At 39.8% G+C, this 19,521-nt stretch overlaps 1 protein-coding gene across 1 annotated transcript; it reads left to right on the top strand.

Annotated features, from left to right (window-relative positions):
• The first annotated feature begins 3,122 nt into the window (after positions 1-3,122).
• Positions 3,123-19,286, top strand: pold1 (polymerase (DNA directed), delta 1, catalytic subunit). Its single transcript, XM_023265386.3, has 27 exons — positions 3,123-3,279; positions 4,568-4,756; positions 5,222-5,335; positions 5,536-5,676; positions 5,892-6,017; positions 6,279-6,447; positions 7,139-7,250; positions 7,392-7,521; positions 7,656-7,822; positions 7,919-8,023; positions 8,197-8,337; positions 8,464-8,574; positions 8,706-8,897; positions 10,056-10,144; positions 10,258-10,374; positions 10,928-11,041; positions 11,809-11,956; positions 12,912-13,007; positions 13,159-13,296; positions 15,187-15,362; positions 15,516-15,668; positions 15,766-15,868; positions 16,208-16,340; positions 16,544-16,657; positions 16,817-16,869; positions 17,451-17,548; positions 19,029-19,286. Exons 2-27 carry the CDS (start codon positions 4,570-4,572, stop codon positions 19,114-19,116), a joined length of 3,315 nt encoding a protein of 1,104 aa, XP_023121154.1. The 5' UTR covers positions 3,123-3,279; positions 4,568-4,569; the 3' UTR covers positions 19,117-19,286.
• Positions 19,287-19,521: the final 235 nt, after the last annotated feature.

Raw genomic sequence — 19,521 nt, 5'->3', positions numbered from 1 at the left:
CCCAGTACGGGTCAACAGTTCTCCACCCCGACTGTACACAGCCTGAGCAAAGCCCTGCCTCTCCTTCCTGAGGCGTCGGACGGTTTGCCAGAACCTCCTTGAGGCCAGCCGAAAGTCCTTCTCCATAGCCTCCCCGAACTCGTCCCACACCCTAGTTATTGCTTCCGCGGCTGCTTCAAGAGACCCCCGAGCAAGCCAAGCCCGAAAGGCCTCCTTCTTCAGCCTGACGGCTTCCCTCACCGCTGGTATCCACCAGCTGGTTCTTGGGTTGCCGCTGCGACAGGCACCAGTGACCTTCAGGCCACAGCTCCTAACAGCCGCCTCTGCAATGGAGGCTTTGAACATCAACCACTCAGAGTCCACGTCCCCAACCTCCCCCGGGATGCAGGAGAAACTCTTCCGGAGGTGGGAATTGAAAACCCCACAGACAGGGTCCTCCGCCAGACGTTCCCAGTTCACCCTCACTATACGTTTGGGTTTACCAGGTCTGTCCAGCAGCCTTCCCCACCACCGGATCCAACTCACCACCGGGTGGTGATCAGTTGACAGCTCTGCACCTCTCTTCACCCGAGTGTACAAGACATACGGCCGCAGGTCTGATATGACTATGAAGTCAATCATCGACCTTTGACCTAAGGTGCTCTGGTACCAGGTACACTTATGAGCAACCTTATGCTCGAACATGGTGTTTGTTATGGCCAGTCCATGACTAGCACAGAAGTCCAATAACAGAACACCGCTCGAGTTCAGATCGGGTAGGCCGTTCCTCCCAATAACCCCCCTCCAGGTTTCTCCGCCATTGGCCACGTGAGCGTTGAAGTCCCTCAGGAGAACTATGGAGTCCCCAGATGGCACCCCTTCCAGGACACCACCCAGAGACTCTAAGAAGGCCGAGTACTCTGAACTGGGTGCATAAGCACAAACAACAGTCAGAGTTTTCCCCTCCGCAACATGAAGTCGCAGAAAGGCGACCCTCTCGTTCTCCGGGGAGAACTCCAACAAAGCGGCGCTTAGCTGGGGGCTCATGAGTATCCCCACACCTGCCCGGCACCTCTCACCCTGGGCAACTCCGGAAAAGGAGAGAGTCCAACCCCTCTCCAGGATTCTGGTTCCAGAACCCTTGCTGTGCGTGGAGGTGAGCCCAACTATATATAGCCAGTATTGCTCCACCTCCTGCACAGGCTTGGGTTCCTTCCCCGCCAGTGAGGTGATGTTCCACATCCCCAGAGCTAGTCTACGCCACCAGGGGGCGGTGCGCCTAGACGCCCGCTCCTGCCTACTGCCTGGTTGGCATAGCACTCGACCCCGATTTCCTGCCCGGTGGGCCCACCAGGCGGCTGTCCAATAATGCGTTTATCATATGAGAAAAATCTAAAATATATGATCTGCCTTAAATTTATTGAAACAAATCTTTGACTCAGTAATGAAATTTGACAAATAGATTAAGTCTGTGGTCAAAAGAAGATGCTGCTTTCAACTGAGCAACATTGCCAGACTGAGATCCATCCTCTGTCTGAAGGACATGAAGACTGTGATCATTTTATTAATTTCCTCAAGGGCTCAATTACTGTAACTCTTAGGATCTGAGTATTGGCCACACTGTTAACAAAAATTAATATTTTTAATTTTTCTCTCTCTCTCCTCTCACCATAAACACTGGCCAATTGCTGCTAATTGCTAACAAGCAAATCAGTGATGGTCAAGCAGATATTTGCCATTATTTGAAAAAAAACATTTTTACGTATGTATTATGTCTATATCTCAAGTCTGCAGCAAGACTCCTAACTGGCACCAAACAATGGAAAGCATCACACCTGCACTAGCATCCCTGCACTGGCAATCTGCTAAACATAGCATCGATTAAGGTTATTTTATAAAGCTATGAATGGTTTGCCACCTGTGTACATTTCTAAACTTCTCATCCCCCATTTAACCTCTAGACCTCTTCATCTAAGAACAGCTATTGTGAACTTGGTAAAGGTGATCTTGCCTTTGCAGTAGCAGTTTCATGTTATTTTAAACTTGCTGTATCAATATTCTAGACTTGATTTGATTTATTTTAATATGAAACACGACTGCCTTGCCCATGCAATTAGTGCCAAGTGAGCTTGCACACACAAGGAATTTGACATGGTAAATGTAGTTACGGTACTCAGCAGCAACAACAAGACAGTAAAGAATAAATATAGAATCGAAATCTGAGAAATTCTAAAAAACGGTACAAGATACAATTTGATACAAGAAGACTTCATTAACCCCACAGTAGGGACATTTGCATTTTTACAGCAGGAAAGAAGATAGTGGAAACATTTAAGTAATATCAGTAAAAAAACAAACAAAAAAAACCCAAAAAATGTACATAACTACTAGTTTAGACTGTCCAAAATTTTCTGGATGTGGAAATATTGTACATATCAAAGATATTGCACAGATTCTTTCATTCGTAGAAATACTGATAGAGAAGTATTTATATTGCACAGATTTGTCCATGAGTAGAAAAATACAGATATTGCACAGATTCTTGCATTCTTAAATGTACAAAATAGTCATAATTCACAGGTTTGAATGTGTTGATATTGCACCAAAAAGCGTTAAGATACTTTACACACACTAGTGTGCTTGCAATGTCAGATTATCTATCTATCTATCTATCTATCTATCTATCTATCTATCTATCTATCTATCTATCTATCTATCTATCTATCTATCTATCTATCTATCTATCTATCAAAAATAAGACACAAAACGGAGCCACAAAACCACAAAAGTAGTAGTAATACAGACGTGACGTGAATGGGTCACAACACGACACAAAATAACACACAAATCGACAAAAAGCATACAAAAAGACAAGAAAAAAACATGAATGATACTTGAAATTGAAACAAAAACACCATGAATGAGACATGAAAGGACACAAAATGACAAACAAGACAAAAAAATCTATCTATCTATCTATCTATCTATCTATCTATCTATCTATCATGGAGGGATTGTTACTTTAATAGTTTCCCTCGCTTGCTGCTGCGAAAGGCAGGACGTCATTTTCCTGCGACTACACGGTTTATTTCTTTTACAAGGAATTGACAAGTATCGTCCAACTTCCTGTCTGTACCGCTCTGACTCCGCCCCTTCTATGTCGTCACTGGCCGTTCCTTTACGACTAAGCCCGGAAACTTTTCGCGCTTTCGTCGGTGGAATTTCGCGAATTGAAGCAGAGTGGCGGGAGCTGTTGTCAACCGGGGTCTGCAGGCTGCAGCGAGTACGGAACTTTCCGAGGTATTTATACGTTGTTCAGAAATACGGCAGCTGTTGGTATTTGTGATGTTGGACTTCACGGAGACACAAACAACACGGTTTAGTGAGATTAGCCGTGGCGCGAGACTACTGTGTGTTTGCTAGCATGCTGCATTAGCTCGTTACAAAATCAAATATTCCCTTGTCGTAAACCTTACAGCTGGATTACTGAGCTTTATATGTTTTTGTACCTTGCAGGTTCAAAGCAAAAGTGCTGTATTGACAAGTAGATAAAATAGACTGCGCCTAACTGGAGTAATGCTATAAGGTTGGGGCAACAAAGGCAGTACTAGGGAACTTAGTTGTGATGGTAAATGAGTTGTGCCAAGCTAGTTTGGGTGCAGCCGCAGTCATACACGTATAAATAGATAAATACTTCATTCACACCCTCACGGAAATTCAAGATTCAAGTCATACCAGTTGCATGGCTTGAAGGCAGTTCAGAAGGTTCCTCTGGATTTATCACCGACCACATGACATTCAGCTCATTATATTAAGCCCTGCTGTTTACAATTTGACAGTTACTGTAATTAAATAAGCACTAATTGACTGTATATTAAATGCGTTTGCTATTGATACTAGTGTCGTTTTTTTGCTTTCCTTTTGACGTTGTGTTTCTTTCGTTTAGCTGCGTTATCATTCTCTTACCCATTCTCTTGTTATAGCTCCTCATTGCGGTTTATTGTAAGTTAAATATTGAGAAATATTCTACAGTGACAGAGCTGTACTGATTTGACCTAATTTGCACAGTGAACTCATGCTAGTGTCCATATTATATCACTGTGCCACAAATATGCATCTCTGCATCCAAGCCCCTCATATCTTACATAGTACCAACAGCCCTGTGTTTTTTTACCCCGATCATCACAATTTGCACAACTGCCACTAAACCTTTGGTTCAGTTTAAACTTTTATACAGATCCATAGCTGTGCATAGAAGTTAAACACCCATTCTTCTATCTTCAATCTGTTGCTAGTTTGAATAAATGTGCATATTTTGTGAGAGTACTGTGAAAACAAAGAAAATACTGCACACATACATGGAACATAAAGCTGATTCTGTGAAATATATGTATATCAATAGTATTTCTGATAAAATGTTAGCATTCATTGTTAGTCATTATCTCAGTAGGTTATGCTGACTTTTGCCTTATTCTGAACTTCATTTACTACTATTTTCAAGGAGTATCTCTCTTTCTCACTTCCTTCTGATCATCTTTCGTAATGTGCCTTCACTGTTTCATAAACTTTCCTTGTCACTGACTTGTAGACATGGATTTCAAACGACGCAATGGTGGCCCTCTCGCAGGCGGAGCGTCCCACGCCAAGAGGGGTAAAGGGATGAATGATTGGGAGGACAGTCCATCGCAGTTTGAAGAGGAGCTGCTGATGTTGGATGAAGCAGAGATGGATTCAGAGGAGATGGAGGGGCAGGCAGGGCATGATGTTATTCCCGTAGGTGAGTGCTGAACAGGAAAGTGCACAGTCATAGCTGGTGTAAGTGACACCTCATGTAAGAGGAAATTTCTGGGTTATGCAAATGACATGCACATCTGCTTCAAAAATACAAATAGCTAAGGTTTCATACCGTCTCTATACCTCTAACTGCTTTATTTACAACAGCTGTAGAGTCAAATAGCACTTAGTCTATGTAAAGTCTTTATATGAAGGAAAACAATCTAATATTTACCAGATTTTTCTTGTTTTTTAAGTAAGACAGTATGTATGTATGACTGGTAGCTCTAACAAATCTGCTTGAATTGCAAACTTCATAATCCAGTCGTGTCTTGAGTTAAAAAAAAAAGCATATTTAGCTTCACATTGTGTCATTAAACAATAGGTAGCAACTGTCAAACAGCTCATGGAAATGATAAATAATGCTCTTTCGTTTTTTTTTGTCTGCCTTGCCTCCTTTTCCTATCAGGTGACCTTTTCTCAGCAGATCTTAACCCTCGCTGGCGGCGACCTCATGCCCCTTCACTGGACCCATCATCTGATACTTTGGTGTTTCAGCAGATTGATCTCGACTATTATTTGGGTAACTATCAAAGAATCAAGATAATATTGACTCAGTTCTGTTCTAACAATATAAAATACACAGATAACTCAGAGTTATCTTAGTTTATTGCCTGTTTTGGTCACATTTAGGGTGCAACATAATGCCTACCTGGTCTACTGCTGTTACCTTATTAGAGAAGATATATTTTGTAAGTTGGTTTTTATCTTTGTGTTATGCAGGGTCGGCAGTGGCTGGTATGCCCGGCCAATCACAAGGAAAAGTCCCAATCATTCGGATGTTTGGTGTAACAGACAGTGGTAACAGTGTGTGTTGCCATGTACATGGTTTTGCGCCTTACTTCTATGTACCTGCACCAAGTGGTGAGTACTTAATATTTTTAAGACTTGAATTTATTCATATACTTTATTTTTTTATTACAAATGCATTTTATTCAGTTAATATTCAATCATACCCTCAGTAGAGCACAATTTTGTTTTCTGCTGCATCTAAATTCATTTCTGCTCTTATTAGGAAATGATGAAACAAATTTGTATTAGTCTCACGACGTTCCACTCTTTCTGCTTCATTTGAAAAGGGTTCACATCTGCTTACCTGGGTGAATTTCAAAGAGAGCTGAACTCTGTTGTGTTGAAGGACATGCGTTCTAATAAGGACAACATCTCTGTGACAGTGTTGGCTGTGGACATCACCCACAAGGAGAGTGAGTACGAGTTATGTGCAAGTGCTAATAAGGGTTTGTTAAATGTATATACAGTGAGTGTTTCAAGGAGTTCACAAAAAAATCACAAATGTGTTTTTAGTATTACAACACCAATTTATAAACAAGCATACATATATGATGCCGGTATCAATATTGTTATCTTATTACTGTGTGGTATCGTACAGTAAGAAAATCAAATACAGTACCTCTTTGCGTTTGTCATCATTTTTGCATCCAAACTTCTCTTTCCTTTTTTCACAGATATGTATGGTTACCATGGAAAACAGAGTCTGGATTTCTTGCAGATAACCATGGCCATGCCTCGCCTCATCGCCCCTGCAAAGAGACTGCTGGAACAGGGCTTTAAGTTTGGACCTTTTCCTCTCCAGTGTTACCAAGCCTTCGAGGCCAATATAGACTTTGAAATCAGGTGTGTGTGCTACATAAAAACAATAAAGAATTTAGATAATTTGAGAGATAGAGGTGTTTAAGTGCCCATTTTCTCTTGAATAGATCAGTTTCATAGTCTAATAATTGGAATTTATTTGTAAAGAAAATTGTGGAATGTGTGGAAGTCACAACAAAAGAAATGCGGCAAGAATCAAGGGAGATGCATCTTATATTTACTACACTGAAATGCATATACTTCGTAGTTTATCTGGATTTTTTATTAAGTTTAACCTGGTGTTTGCACTGACTGATAATTGTGTAGCCCTGTTTATGCTTTTGCTTTATTATGTGTTATTTATATTTATATGCAATTGGCCATTGGAATCTAACTAATTCTAGTCTTGAAAATGTAGTCAGGGAAACTGACTTGTCATAGTTAAAGATTCTACTTAAATGTATTATAATTTGTCACATAACAGATTTAAAAATGATGCTGAAGCTGGGGCGCTGACATAGCTCAGCTGGTAGTGACCCATGTATGCAGCGACCTAGATTTGATTCCAGCTCACGGCCCTTGACTACATGTCTTCCCCCCATTCTTCTCCCTGCTTTCCTGTCTGCCTCTCAACTGTGCCTATCAAATAAAGCCAACAAAAGGCCAAAAAAATAACTTAAAAAAAATGATACTGAAGCTGTATTTTTCAGCCGAATAAGTCTCTCTGTGTCCTCAGGTTTATGGTGGACAGTGATGTGGTGGGATGCTGTTGGATTGAACTTCCCAAAGACAAGTACAGACTGCGTGAAGAGAAAAACGTGACGAATGATTCTCAGCACCCAAGCATGGTAGGTCTAGTTTGCATCTTAGTTGTAACATGAGACAACCTGCTACAGTAAATCAAATGGCTACAATGCTGTGTTGGCCAATGATTTAGTCAGTTTACCATCAGTGTTGATAAGCTTTCTCCTCTTGTGTTTGTCCTTCAGGTATCTTTGTGTCAGTATGAAGTGGATGTGGGATGGACAGATCTGATAAGTCACCCGGCAGAAGGAAAGTGGCAGAGGATTGCACCGCTGAGGGTCCTCAGCTTTGATATCGAGTGTGCAGGAAGAAAAGGTGTTTTTTTTTTTTTTAAATCCCCCTTCAGCATTCTTGCGATACAGCAGACCAACACATGACCAAGGCCTGCTCAAACTTGATGAAAAGCAAATGCAGATTTGGACTCAGGTGTTGACATTATTTCTTTCCAGGAATCTTCCCAGAACCAGACAAGGATCCTGTGATTCAGATAGCATCTATGGTGCAGCGGCAGGGTGAGACTGAGCCCTTCATTCGCACAGTATTCACCCTTCAGACCTGCGCCAGCATTGTTGGCTCACAGATACTGTGCTTTACTCAGGAGAAACAGTTACTACAGGTACACACATGCTTTTAAACATCTATATTTTTATGTACTTTTCTTTGATGCCCTATATAATGTTGTGCTGTTGTTATTCTGCCTTTGGATGAACAGGCCTGGGCAGAGTTTTTAAGGACGGTGGATCCTGACATCATTACTGGATACAACATCCAGAACTTTGACTTTCCCTACTTGCTCAACAGGGCAGCTGCTCTAAAGGTTAGATGAGCCATATTCATTTTGATCCAAGGCCTTAAGTATTCTTGGCAGATAAAGCCTTAAAACTTTCATGTAAGGTTTTGTAGCAATACTTAAGTTATTTCTTTGTAAAGTTTGGACCAAGACATTTGTGTTTTCTCCTCTACTCAATAAAACATGTTTTCTGTGTTTAGGTGAATTACTTCCCCTACTTGGGCCGTATTCGAAACACCAAATCAGTTTTACGAGACTTAAATTTCCAGAGCAAGCAGATGGGCCGCAGAGAGAACAAGACCATCAACATGGAGGGCCGAGTTCAGTTTGATCTCCTGCAGGTCAGCACTTACTACTGAAAATAGTAATTTAACAATCTGTAAGTTACTGCACAGATCATATGTGGTGCATTTTGTAGGTAAAAATGTTTTCAGGAAAAGACACTGAACTTTGTGCGTTTCTTTCAGGTTCTCCTCAGAGACTATAAACTTCGCTCGTACTCACTGAATGCTGTGAGTTTCCATTTTCTACAAGAACAGAAGGAGGATGTGCAACACTCCATCATCACTGATCTCCAGGTAAGGCACAAACCAGTTGCCTTTTCATTCATCGGTGTTCACATGTGTTGTTCATTTTTCTGTGATGAAGTCAGGCATCTAAAAAACACCAATGGTGAATTGTTGCTGTCTTTTTTTCCCCTCCATCTCAGAATGGAAATGAACAGACACGTCGTCGTCTGGCTGTCTACTGCCTGAAGGATGCTTATCTCCCATTGCGGCTGCTGCAGAAGCTCATGTGTGTGATTAACTACATGGAGATGGCCAGAGTGACCGGTGTGCCTCTTACATACCTGCTCTCAAGAGGACAGCAGATCAAAGTTGTCTCTCAGCTACTGCGACAGGTGAAAAAAAAAAAAAAAAAAGGGACTCTGATGTTAGGATCAAGTATGTTTGGTATTACACTACTGTTCCAAAGTTTAGGGTCACTTCGAAATGTCCTTATTTTTGAAAGAAAAGCATTTTTAAAAATGAAGATAACATTAAATGAATCAGACATACAGTGTAGACATTGTTAATGTGGTAAATGACTATTCTAGCTGCAAACAACTGATTTTTAATGGAATATCTCCATAGAGGTACAGAGGCTCCTTTCCAGCACCATTCCTCCTGTGTTCTAATGCTACATTGTGTTAACTAATGGTGTTGAAAGGCTAACTGATGATTAGAAAACCTTTGTGCAATTATGTTAGCACACAAATAAAGGAGTGAATTTTCATGGAAAACATGAAATTGCCTGAGTGACCCCAAACTTTTGAATGGTTGTGTGTATTATTACAGGCCAAACAATAATTCCCCTATAAATGACATTTCAAGTTTGAAAAATCAGTCGAGATCCATGAGTTTGCGTTTTGGGTGGAGTGAATCCATTGTCCCCGTCAGTAATGTAGAGTTTTAGTTTGACAGCCTTGGTATTAGCCGTATGATACATTCAACTATGCTGTTTTTTCACCCACATATTTCTCCCATTAAAAAAGTTTAATATCCAGTCAAAGACATACATTGTAAATCTGACTTAATTAGAAGTCCCTGGTGGAGTTCCAGTGGATAGTAAGGTTAAACTTGGATACCTACTGAAGGTGTAAAGATGTGAGAATGATTATTATATGATATCATAAGAAGACTTCATATTGAGAGTATGGATGCTGGATTACAATTGAAGGTGGTTGTTCCATCTCATTTTCAATAACTTTAAAACCTCTGAAAATTTGGTCTTGGTCAGGATTCAGTCCAACACAGGGCAATCTGCAGATCGTTTATTGGCTGCAAAATTACTTGGAAAACTTTCATGTTTATGTTTTTAGCAAAAACTGACTGAAGACCCCCAGTGCTGTTGTTCCAGACCACTAAAATTTTGTATAATTCAAATGGTGTAGTTTCTCCTCCACTGGTTCTCAGGCAGTTTTACTTCACTTTTTAATATTGTAAAGAAAAGGTGAACACAAACATGACTACTCTCATTTGTATGCACTAATTTGGAAACTGTGTGCGTCAATGTTTAGGCCATGAAACAGGATCTGGTGATGCCTGTTGTAAAGACAGAAGGAGGAGAAGATTACACCGGAGCAACTGTCATTGAGCCAGAGAAAGGGTAAGTGTATCTACAGTATATTTGTTTGTGTTGATGCAGGACTCAACTGCTCCAGTTGTGTGTGGAAAATTCAGCCTTTTCATAAATGTTTCTACTTTACCTTCTCTCTGCAGATACTACAGTGTTCCCATCGCCACCCTGGATTTCTCCTCCTTGTATCCGTCCATCATGATGGCTCACAATCTGTGCTACACCACGCTGTTGCAGAAAGGCTCAGTGCAGAAACTGGGGTGAGCACATGTGATGAAGTTGTAATGAAACAAACGGATTAAAAGTCATGTATTTCACTGAATTAAGTGGCCATGAACAACGTTGTGTTCTTCTAATTCAAGTCTGTGGGAGAAACTGCACTTTGTGGCTGTACCACTTCCGTACTGTTAGTTTCTAAACTAACAAAATGTGGTTTGCTATATACATAGTTTTAGCCAAACTACTTATTGTGGTCGCTAATGGTGTCATCACAACACCTCTATGGGTATGAAAATCAAAATTTGTTATGGTGAATTAAAAAATTAATGTTATACAAGATCAAAAAGAAGATGACTGATTATTACTGTATTCAGAGTTGAAAGGCCATGAAGTTGCGCATGTCATCAGCAACATGTGCAACATGTGACTAAACAGCTAGTTTAGGAATTAATAATTGATCAAGTATGCACTTCAAGTTGTCAAAAATGTCTGAGTGTGCAGTATCAATCTTTTGTTCTTGTTACATTGTACTGTATATGAGTGTTAGTTGTACATTCGAATGATTATTGAATTTAAATGGTTGTGTATCCTCAGTCTATCACCAGACGACTTCATCAAGACTCCAACAGGTGATCAGTTTGTGAAGAGCTCCGTGAGAAAAGGACTTCTTCCAGAGATCCTGGAGAACCTGCTGTCTGCCCGAAAGAGGTTTGAATTATGTTCACTCTAAGCTGGGGTGACAATTTAATATTTGGGGTTGGAAAAGAAACGAATAGTCCAAATTTATTGATGTATGTACTAGAGGTCGACCGATATGGGATTTTCAAAGGCCGATGCCGATACCGATTTTTAAAAAAAATTTTCGGCTGATATCTAAGGCCGATATCTAAAGCCGATTGTAGAAGCCGATTTTTAAGGCCGATATCCTTTTTTTTTTTAAAAGCACATCGATTACAAAAGGCAATTTAAACACTAAAAGTATATACATGTATATATTACAAATTAAATACACCAGTAGAACTCTAACATTTATTGAACACAAAAAGTGAAAAAGTACAATAACATAAAGAAAATACTTAAAGTTTACAAAAAATACAATTAAAAAGTAACCTGAAAGTGGTTAGGGTTAGGCTTGTTGTTGCCTGGCTCACTCGCTCCGCTCATGCTCCGCTCTCTGAGTGCCGGGGGTCCTTCTAAGGGGAAAGCGGTCGCGGCAGCTGCCCGTACGGGTGCCTGATCACAAATCGGCTGATGGCCGATATTGAAAAAAGTCCATATATCGGCCCAAAATATCGGCCGGCCGATATATCGGTCTACCTCTAGTATGTACTCAGAACATGTGCTTAATATTTATTTGTCACAATACGTGCACTATAACTCAGTAACAGTGCTTTCTGTGACCGTATAGATAATATACAGCAGATCAACATGCTCCTGGCCAGTCCTTCTGAGATTATATCATGTTCTATCCACAGGGCCAAAGCAGAGCTGAAGAAGGAAACCGACCCTTTCAAGAAGCAGGTGCTGGATGGCCGACAGCTGGCCCTGAAAATCAGCGCAAACTCTGTCTATGGCTTCACAGGGGCCCAGGTGGGGAAGCTGCCCTGCTTAGAGATTTCACAGGTGAGCATATTACTTTGTCGTTTGGACTAAATATTCCTAAATTGAGACTGACGGGTTGCATAGCTGTACTTAAACTCCATATCAGTTCTCACAGTCCTCTACTTACTCTGAATTGTCATCATTTGACGTACTGACACTATTCCCGCTGTTGTGCGCAGATGTGAAGTCAGAGCACAAACGGTAAAAGACCCCAAAGATGTAGAGCAAAGATTAGCAGTGACATCGAAACCACAGAACAGGTGGAGCAAGAAACAGAAGCAGTTACAAATACCTACTATAAGTGTAAAAGTTCTTCCTGTTTTTTTTAACTTTATTTTTATTATTTTTCCATAACAAGCAAACAGAACAACATATAGACAGAATGATAGCATTCACAGATTAAAGTCAAGCCAAGGTTCCAAATGTCCAAGACTGTCATTATAAAACGTTGATCCTCCTCTTTCTTGAGTAAGAGTCTGCCATGTATTTATGGGTTAAAGTTTGTTTGGCGTTTGCGCCTTCCAAGACATATAGCCTTGCATTCTCATACAGTTCAAAAATGGCCAGTAAACAGCTCAATGACAGTAATAACTCTGATCACATGATATTCAGATTTCAGATTTCCATTTTTCCCCAATATCTTTCACATTTTTGGGCTGCATGTCTCAGAGCAAAAGTCAGTTGTTCCATTATGTATATTTTCTGAATTATTTCTATCAATTCTGCATTTTGGATATCTTTACTCAGCCATTTTTTTTTGTTATTGCTTTTTTTTTTATCACCCCCTGCTAGTAGTGTTTGTAGTAAAAATCTATCATGTTTTGTCAAAAATTCTTCCTGTTTTGTGGAATGTAGTCAGCATTTCTATATATATTTTTTCAGATGGTCTGTAACGTCACTGAAATTTGCAGTTTAAACCTTATTCCAACGTTACAGATGATTTTTAGAATTAAAATCTTTCTCTTGTTTCTTCCAGAGCGTCACTGGTTTTGGAAGACAGATGATTGAGACGACCAAAAAGTTGGTGGAGTCAAAGTACACTCTATCCAATGGCTACCAAGCTGATGCTAAGGTGAGGGAAACACATGACTGACCCCCAACAATACTTAACCCTTTTTGTGATGATTTCTAGCATATCATAATAGTTTGTCAGATTTGTTCACCTTTGTTATTTAAATACTAATCTGTGTGTGTTTTCTTTTTATTTCGTTTTATGTGGTAAGGTAATTTATGGAGACACAGACTCTGTCATGGTTAAGCTTGGAGTTGCAACAGTGAGCGAGGCGATGGAAATCGGGAGGGAGGCAGCTGAGTGGGTGTCGTCTCATTTCACGCCACCCATCAAACTGGAATTTGAGAAGGTATCATTTCAGTCCAGTCTGTTTATCAAACCACTTCTCTGTTGGAGATGCAATTGAGTTGGAATATTAGTGTTTTTCCCCCCTTATTACATCAACTACACACTAATTTAAGCAGTACAAATGTATAACCTCTTAAAAGTTGAAAATATGATTCAGGTACTAGGATTTTACCTGATACTGTCAAGTATATATGTGATGTTTCAACTTCAAAAATCTGTCTGAACTTGAGGTCCATGAGTTTTCTTTTTGTTTTCATTGACCGGTCAGTAGTGTCGAGTTTTAGTTTGACAGCCCTGACGTGCTTTGGGCCTGTTTCATCCATTTAATACGATTGACTATATTACATTTTCACCCACATATTTTTCATATCTTAAAGAGCTCCATTTCTAGTCAAAGAATGTACATTAAATCTAACTTAGTCAGAATTCCTTGATTAAGTTGCAGTGGAGTGGATGTTAAACTTGGATACCTTCTGAAAATGAAAAGATCTAAAAGTGATAATTATATAAGACAAATGAAAAGACTTCATATTAAGTTTTGATGCTGGATAAAAATCAAATGTGGTCAGCTGTGCCCTTGACTGGATTATCGCTCACCAGGAAGTCTTCTCACCTCTTACATCAGATGCATCTGTTCTAATGACCACAGTGCCTTTTGAATAATTTTAAAACCTGTTAGATCTGGGAGAGGCTCAGAAAGCATTGTGGTTAGTTTCCTCAGAAAGTCAAACAGTTCTCTAGCCTGTCATTAGCAGTAAAGTTACTGAGAATATGTTTTGTTTGTGATTTTTAGTGGAAAAAAACCATTTGAAAATGCCCTGTGCTGTTGTTCCAGACTGCTGACATTTTGTGTAGTTCAGATGGTTTTGTTTCTCCTCACTAGTTCCCGGGCAGTTTTGCTTTGCTTTTTACGATTGTAAAGGACTCCCTGCTCCCTGCTGCTGCTCTCCTAAGAACCGCAGTATGGCCTCAGATCCTCAGGCAGGGCTCTGCTGGCTGTTCTCGGCTCAAGTCTAAAGCTGAACTGGCTTTGCCGTCAGGTTCCCCACAGCTCTGGAACTCCCCGACGATGTGAAGCATTCAGAATTAGGAGCATCCATTAAATAGCTTCTCAAATCACTTTTATTACTAACATATTGTATATGTATTGCTTATTGTTTATATTGTTGATTATTTTACTCTATTATACATTTTTATACAATATTAATGTAATTGATTTATTTACCTGATATCAGTCATGACATATTTTCCATCCATCCATCCATTATCCATACACCGCTTGATCCTCATTAGGGTCATGGAGGGGCAGGAGTCTATCTCAGCTGACCAAGGGCGAAGCCAAGGGACACCCTGGACAGGTTGCCAGTCTATCACAGGGTTACATAGAGACAAACAAGCACGTGACATGTTTTAATTCAGACATATTTATTTATTTTAGAATTCATCCATCCATTCATTGTTACCTTTGTTTAAGCCAATCTATTAGGCCAATCATTTATCAAGAAATAAAAATATATATATTGAAGTTATATGGACACTCTTTTAGGAAAGTCAAATCAATCCCTGTCACAAAAAAAGGCCTAAAATAATTAATAGTCATCACCTGATGAAACAAAATGCAGTGATAAATCTCTCAATTCTCTGACCTCTAAATAAAAAAAGAGAAAAAAGAAAAATATGTTTACACAAATTTTGACTTGAACTTGAACTTGAACTGAGCCTGGAAAACCCTGAAATTCACAGTGTTACATGGACACTGCATGTATATTTATTTATTTTAGAATTCATCCAACCATTCATTCCTATTGTCCATCCATTTTCTGGCTTGTTTGAACTGCAGCAGCTCACAGGGAATTCAGCTAGTAAAAGCTCATTTTTGTGACCTCCCCAGGTTTACTACCCATACCTGCTGATCAATAAGAAGCGCTACGCAGGCCTGTATTTCTCCTCCAGCGCTGACACACACGAAAAGATGGACTGTAAAGGCATTGAGACTGTGCGGAGAGACAACTGCCCTCTGGTGGCGAACCTCATCAACACCTGCCTGCAGAAAATCCTCATAGACAGGTACACACATTATCAGTTTTTGTGGACATCACCTCCTGAAAAGATTTTTAAAAAGGATTTAAACTACTCTGCTAGTTTTCTGTTTAGTTGAATTTGAAGTGGAGATGATGATACAGTGTACAACTAACCATACTTGATGTAATATGCCTCTAGGGACCCCCAGGGTGCTGTGGATCACGCCAAAGAGGTGATCTCGGACCTGCTGTGCAATCGCATCGACATCAGCCAGCTGGTCATCACTAAGGAGCTAACGCGAACCGCCCAGGAGTACGCTGGCAAACAGGCTCACGTGGAGTTGGCAGAAAGGTCTGATTAATCTCTAACTAGACACCGAGTCGTGTTATTTTGCATATTAGGGAAAGGGAAGATGTCTGTATGTGTGAAATTAACATTTTTCTTACAGGATGAGGAAAAGGGATGCAGGTAGCGCCCCAAATCTTGGAGATCGAGTTCCGTACGTCATCATCAAGGCTGCAAAGGGAGCAGCAGCATACATGAAGTCAGAGGTGGGGAGCTTCATGTTTGACTGTTTATTAACCCTCGGAAACCACAGCAGTTTCTGCGTGATTTACTCGCTGTGGGCTCATTTTTACTGCAATATTAAGTTCTGCACCTCTATTAAAATAGCCAACTGTGGCTAGAAGTGGAAAGGACTCCAAAATGTTTTCTGTGCAGTATGGCAAAGTTATGATGCTCATAAAAAGAAAAAAAATAAAGGTTACATTTCTTTGATTATTTACCAATAATGGAAAAACAACATGTTTGTTTTGTCAATGCAGCCCCTTCTCCTTATTATACATTTTCCGTCCTGATGATAACTCGGATTCTTCCACATGTTGTTTCAGGACCCCATCTATGTGCTGGAGAACAACATTCCCATCGACACACAATACTACCTGGAGCAGCAGCTGTCCAAACCCCTGCTGAGAATATTTGAGCCCATCCTGGGAGAGAGCAAAGCTGAGAGTGTCCTGCTCAGTAAGTCAACACTCACATGCTATTCTCTTCAGTGGCTTACCTCCATATTAGTAAAATAAGAAACCTTATTAAAACCAACAATTTAGAAATCTGTAGTTTGAGCATCAAAACAGTGAGGATCTTGTTAATTTCTTTGTCAAGAAAGAAAGATGTGTTAATGTCACTGTAGATTTTAACGTTGCTGTTGATTATGTGTCTTTCAGAGGGTGACCACACACGCTGTAAGACTGTGTTGACCTCGAAGGTTGGAGGCCTCATGGCGTTTGCTCAGAAGAGAAGCACCTGCATCGGCTGCAAAGCTGTACTCAAAACTGACGGTGTGTATGCATTTTCCTCTCTGCTTTGATGTTTGACGTTGGTGCTCTTAAAAAAAAATAACAAAGCAACATTTCTTAGCTTAGGTCCCATCCATATTTATTTTTCTAATGTATAGTTTCGGTGGAATTTTATGTGTAACTCCACGTCTCTCGTTGCAGCGGCTGTGTGTGATTTCTGCAAGAAGAAGGAGTCTGAACTGTACCAAAAAGAGGTAAGCAATATGCTGGATATTAGTTATTTTAATATGCTGGTATTTCTTATTTGACAGAGATAGATGTGTTTGATTATACGTTACCAATCAGAAGTTTGGACAGACCTTCTCATTCAATGGTTTTTATTTAAATATTTTCTACATTGTAGCTTATTACTGAAGACATCAAAACTTTAAAAGAATACATATGGAATTATGTTGTAAACAAAAATATGTTCATCTTCATCTACAATGTAGAAAATAATACAAATAAAAAGCATTGAATGAGAAGGTGTGTCTGGTAGTGTATGTTCTGTGTTAATAATGATGACTGTCTAGTCATTATCACTATATTGCCCTCTAGTGGCCCTTCAGAGAATTCATTAAAGGGTATTTGATATTAAATTGCACTGAATAAAACGCATTAGAATCCCTGTTTTCTAAGTTTCACTCTCAGTGATTTGCTTTGAGAATACTGAACACCAGTGTGTTGCTTCACCTGGGAAATTCCAAATCGATTATCCTGAAAAGCAGTTTTTCTTCCCTGAAAACATTTTCTGTCATGTCTTAAAAGTTGCTAACGTTCAGGTTGTTAATCGCAGATCTTTCACCTGAACGCTCTGGAGGAGCGTTTCTCTCGCCTCTGGACTCAGTGTCAGCGCTGTCAAGGCTCTCTTCATGAGGATGTGCTCTGTACCAGGTACATATACAGTACATGTGCACATACAGGGGACAAATTAAAGGAAAAATATCTAAGTAAGGTGTTGTGCTGCCAGAACAGCTTGACACTGATTTTCCGAGTCTCTGAAACTCTACTAGAAGGATTAACATCATTCTTTCAAAAGATATTTCCCCTCAAAGTATAACGGAACCATTGGATCCCCTCACTGTAGGACAGGGGTGTCAAACATGCAGCCCGTGGGCCAAAATCGGTCCAGCAGAGGGTCCAATCAGGCCCACGGGACGACTTTGTAAAGTGTAAAAATTAGAGAAGACATTAACAGCAAATTGTAAATTTGTAAAACTATAAATTTAAAATAAATTCTAGACGCTGACAACTTGTTTCAATCGTAAAATAAAATACTAGATTGTTCAATAGTCTTTTGTCATTTTGTGTCATTTTTGTAACTTGTCTTTTTTGTCTGACTTTTGTTGGTTGTCTCATGTTTGTCGTTTTTTTTTGTCTCGCTTCTCGTTTTGTTGCTTTTGTAATTTTTTTTGTCTCGTTTGTGTCATTTATGCAATTTTTTTGTCGCTTTTAACTTTTTGGTCTCTTGTTTTATATCATGTCATTTGTTGCATTTTTTGTCATTGTTTCGTTTTTGTAATATTTTGTCTTGTTTTTTTGTCTGACTTTTGTCATTTTAATTATAAAGTAAAATACTGTATAGATACCTTTGACTAAATGTTTTGTGCCTTTGTAAATAGTCTGTGATCTGTAAGTTGTAATGTGTAAATGATAAACTGAGGCATAATTTTGTTGAAATTGAATTTTTCTTAAGAAATTTCAGGTTGTTCATAATGTTTTGTAAAAAGATAATTCCTTAAATGTGAACTTTATTGCACGAAAACAAAGGAAAAATTTGGAGTTATGGTTATTATGCTGGGCTGCACAGTGGTGTAGTGGTTAGCACTTTCGCCTTGCAGCGAGAAGGTCCCTGGTTCGCGTCCCGGCTTTCCCGGGATCTTTCTGCATGGAGTTTGCATGTTCTCCCTGTGCATGCGTGGGTTTTCTCCGGGTACTCCGGCTTCCTCCCACAGTCCAAAAATATGCTGAGGTTAATTGATTACTCTAAATTGCCCGTAGGTGTGAATGTGAGAGTGCTTGTTTGTCTTTGTATGTAGCCCTGTGACAGACTGGTGACCTGTCTAGGGTGTCCCCTGCCTTCACCTGAGTCAGCTGGGATAGACTCCAGCCCCCCCCATGACCCTAGTGAGGATTAAGCGGTGTATAGATAATGGATGGATGGATGGATGGGTTATTATGCTGTGATTTTACCGATCCGGCCCACTTGAGATCAAATTGGGCTGAATTTGGCCCCTGAATTAAAAATGAGTTTGACAACCCTGCTGTAGGGGTTAAAGAATCAGCATGTTCCTTCATATATTCTTTATTTATCATAACGGTGGATAGTCAGTTTTTTATTCTGCTAACATGATTCCTGCTCTCTCCTCTGCAGCCGGGACTGTCCTATCTTCTACATGAGGAAGAAGGTTCAGAAAGATTTGGATGACCAGAGCAAGCTGGTGTCTCGTTTTGGATGGTGAGAGGGGATACATGCCTCATTCTCATGACCTTGGACTCTCATCCTCTCCCTTTATTTTGACTTTTCTTGCTTGTAAAAACGCATATATATCGCACACTATTTCTATATTTTCTAATATTGAATAAAATGTCACCATGTCTTTTTGTAAAAATAAAATCAAAAAGCACTCTATTCTTTGGTGTCATCATTACCTAATAACTGAAGAAAAAAAAAATTATATTTAGAATGACAAAATGCTCTCAGGTTTACGGTTAGTCACATTTGTACACACCCTAATCTTAATTTAACATCAAAGTAACAGTGTACACACTCACGGAAATGAAACGAGGAAGTTGATTACCTTCCTCTTCAGCGTCATAAACCACAGCTCTTCCTCTCCACTGATTCACAGCCTTAAAAAAACTAT

This window comes from Amphiprion ocellaris, chromosome 19 (assembly GCF_022539595.1).
Source record: "Amphiprion ocellaris isolate individual 3 ecotype Okinawa chromosome 19, ASM2253959v1, whole genome shotgun sequence".
In the NCBI taxonomy this organism is placed as follows: domain Eukaryota; kingdom Metazoa; phylum Chordata; class Actinopteri; family Pomacentridae; genus Amphiprion; species Amphiprion ocellaris.
This window is presented reverse-complemented; position numbering and strand designations above follow the sequence as displayed.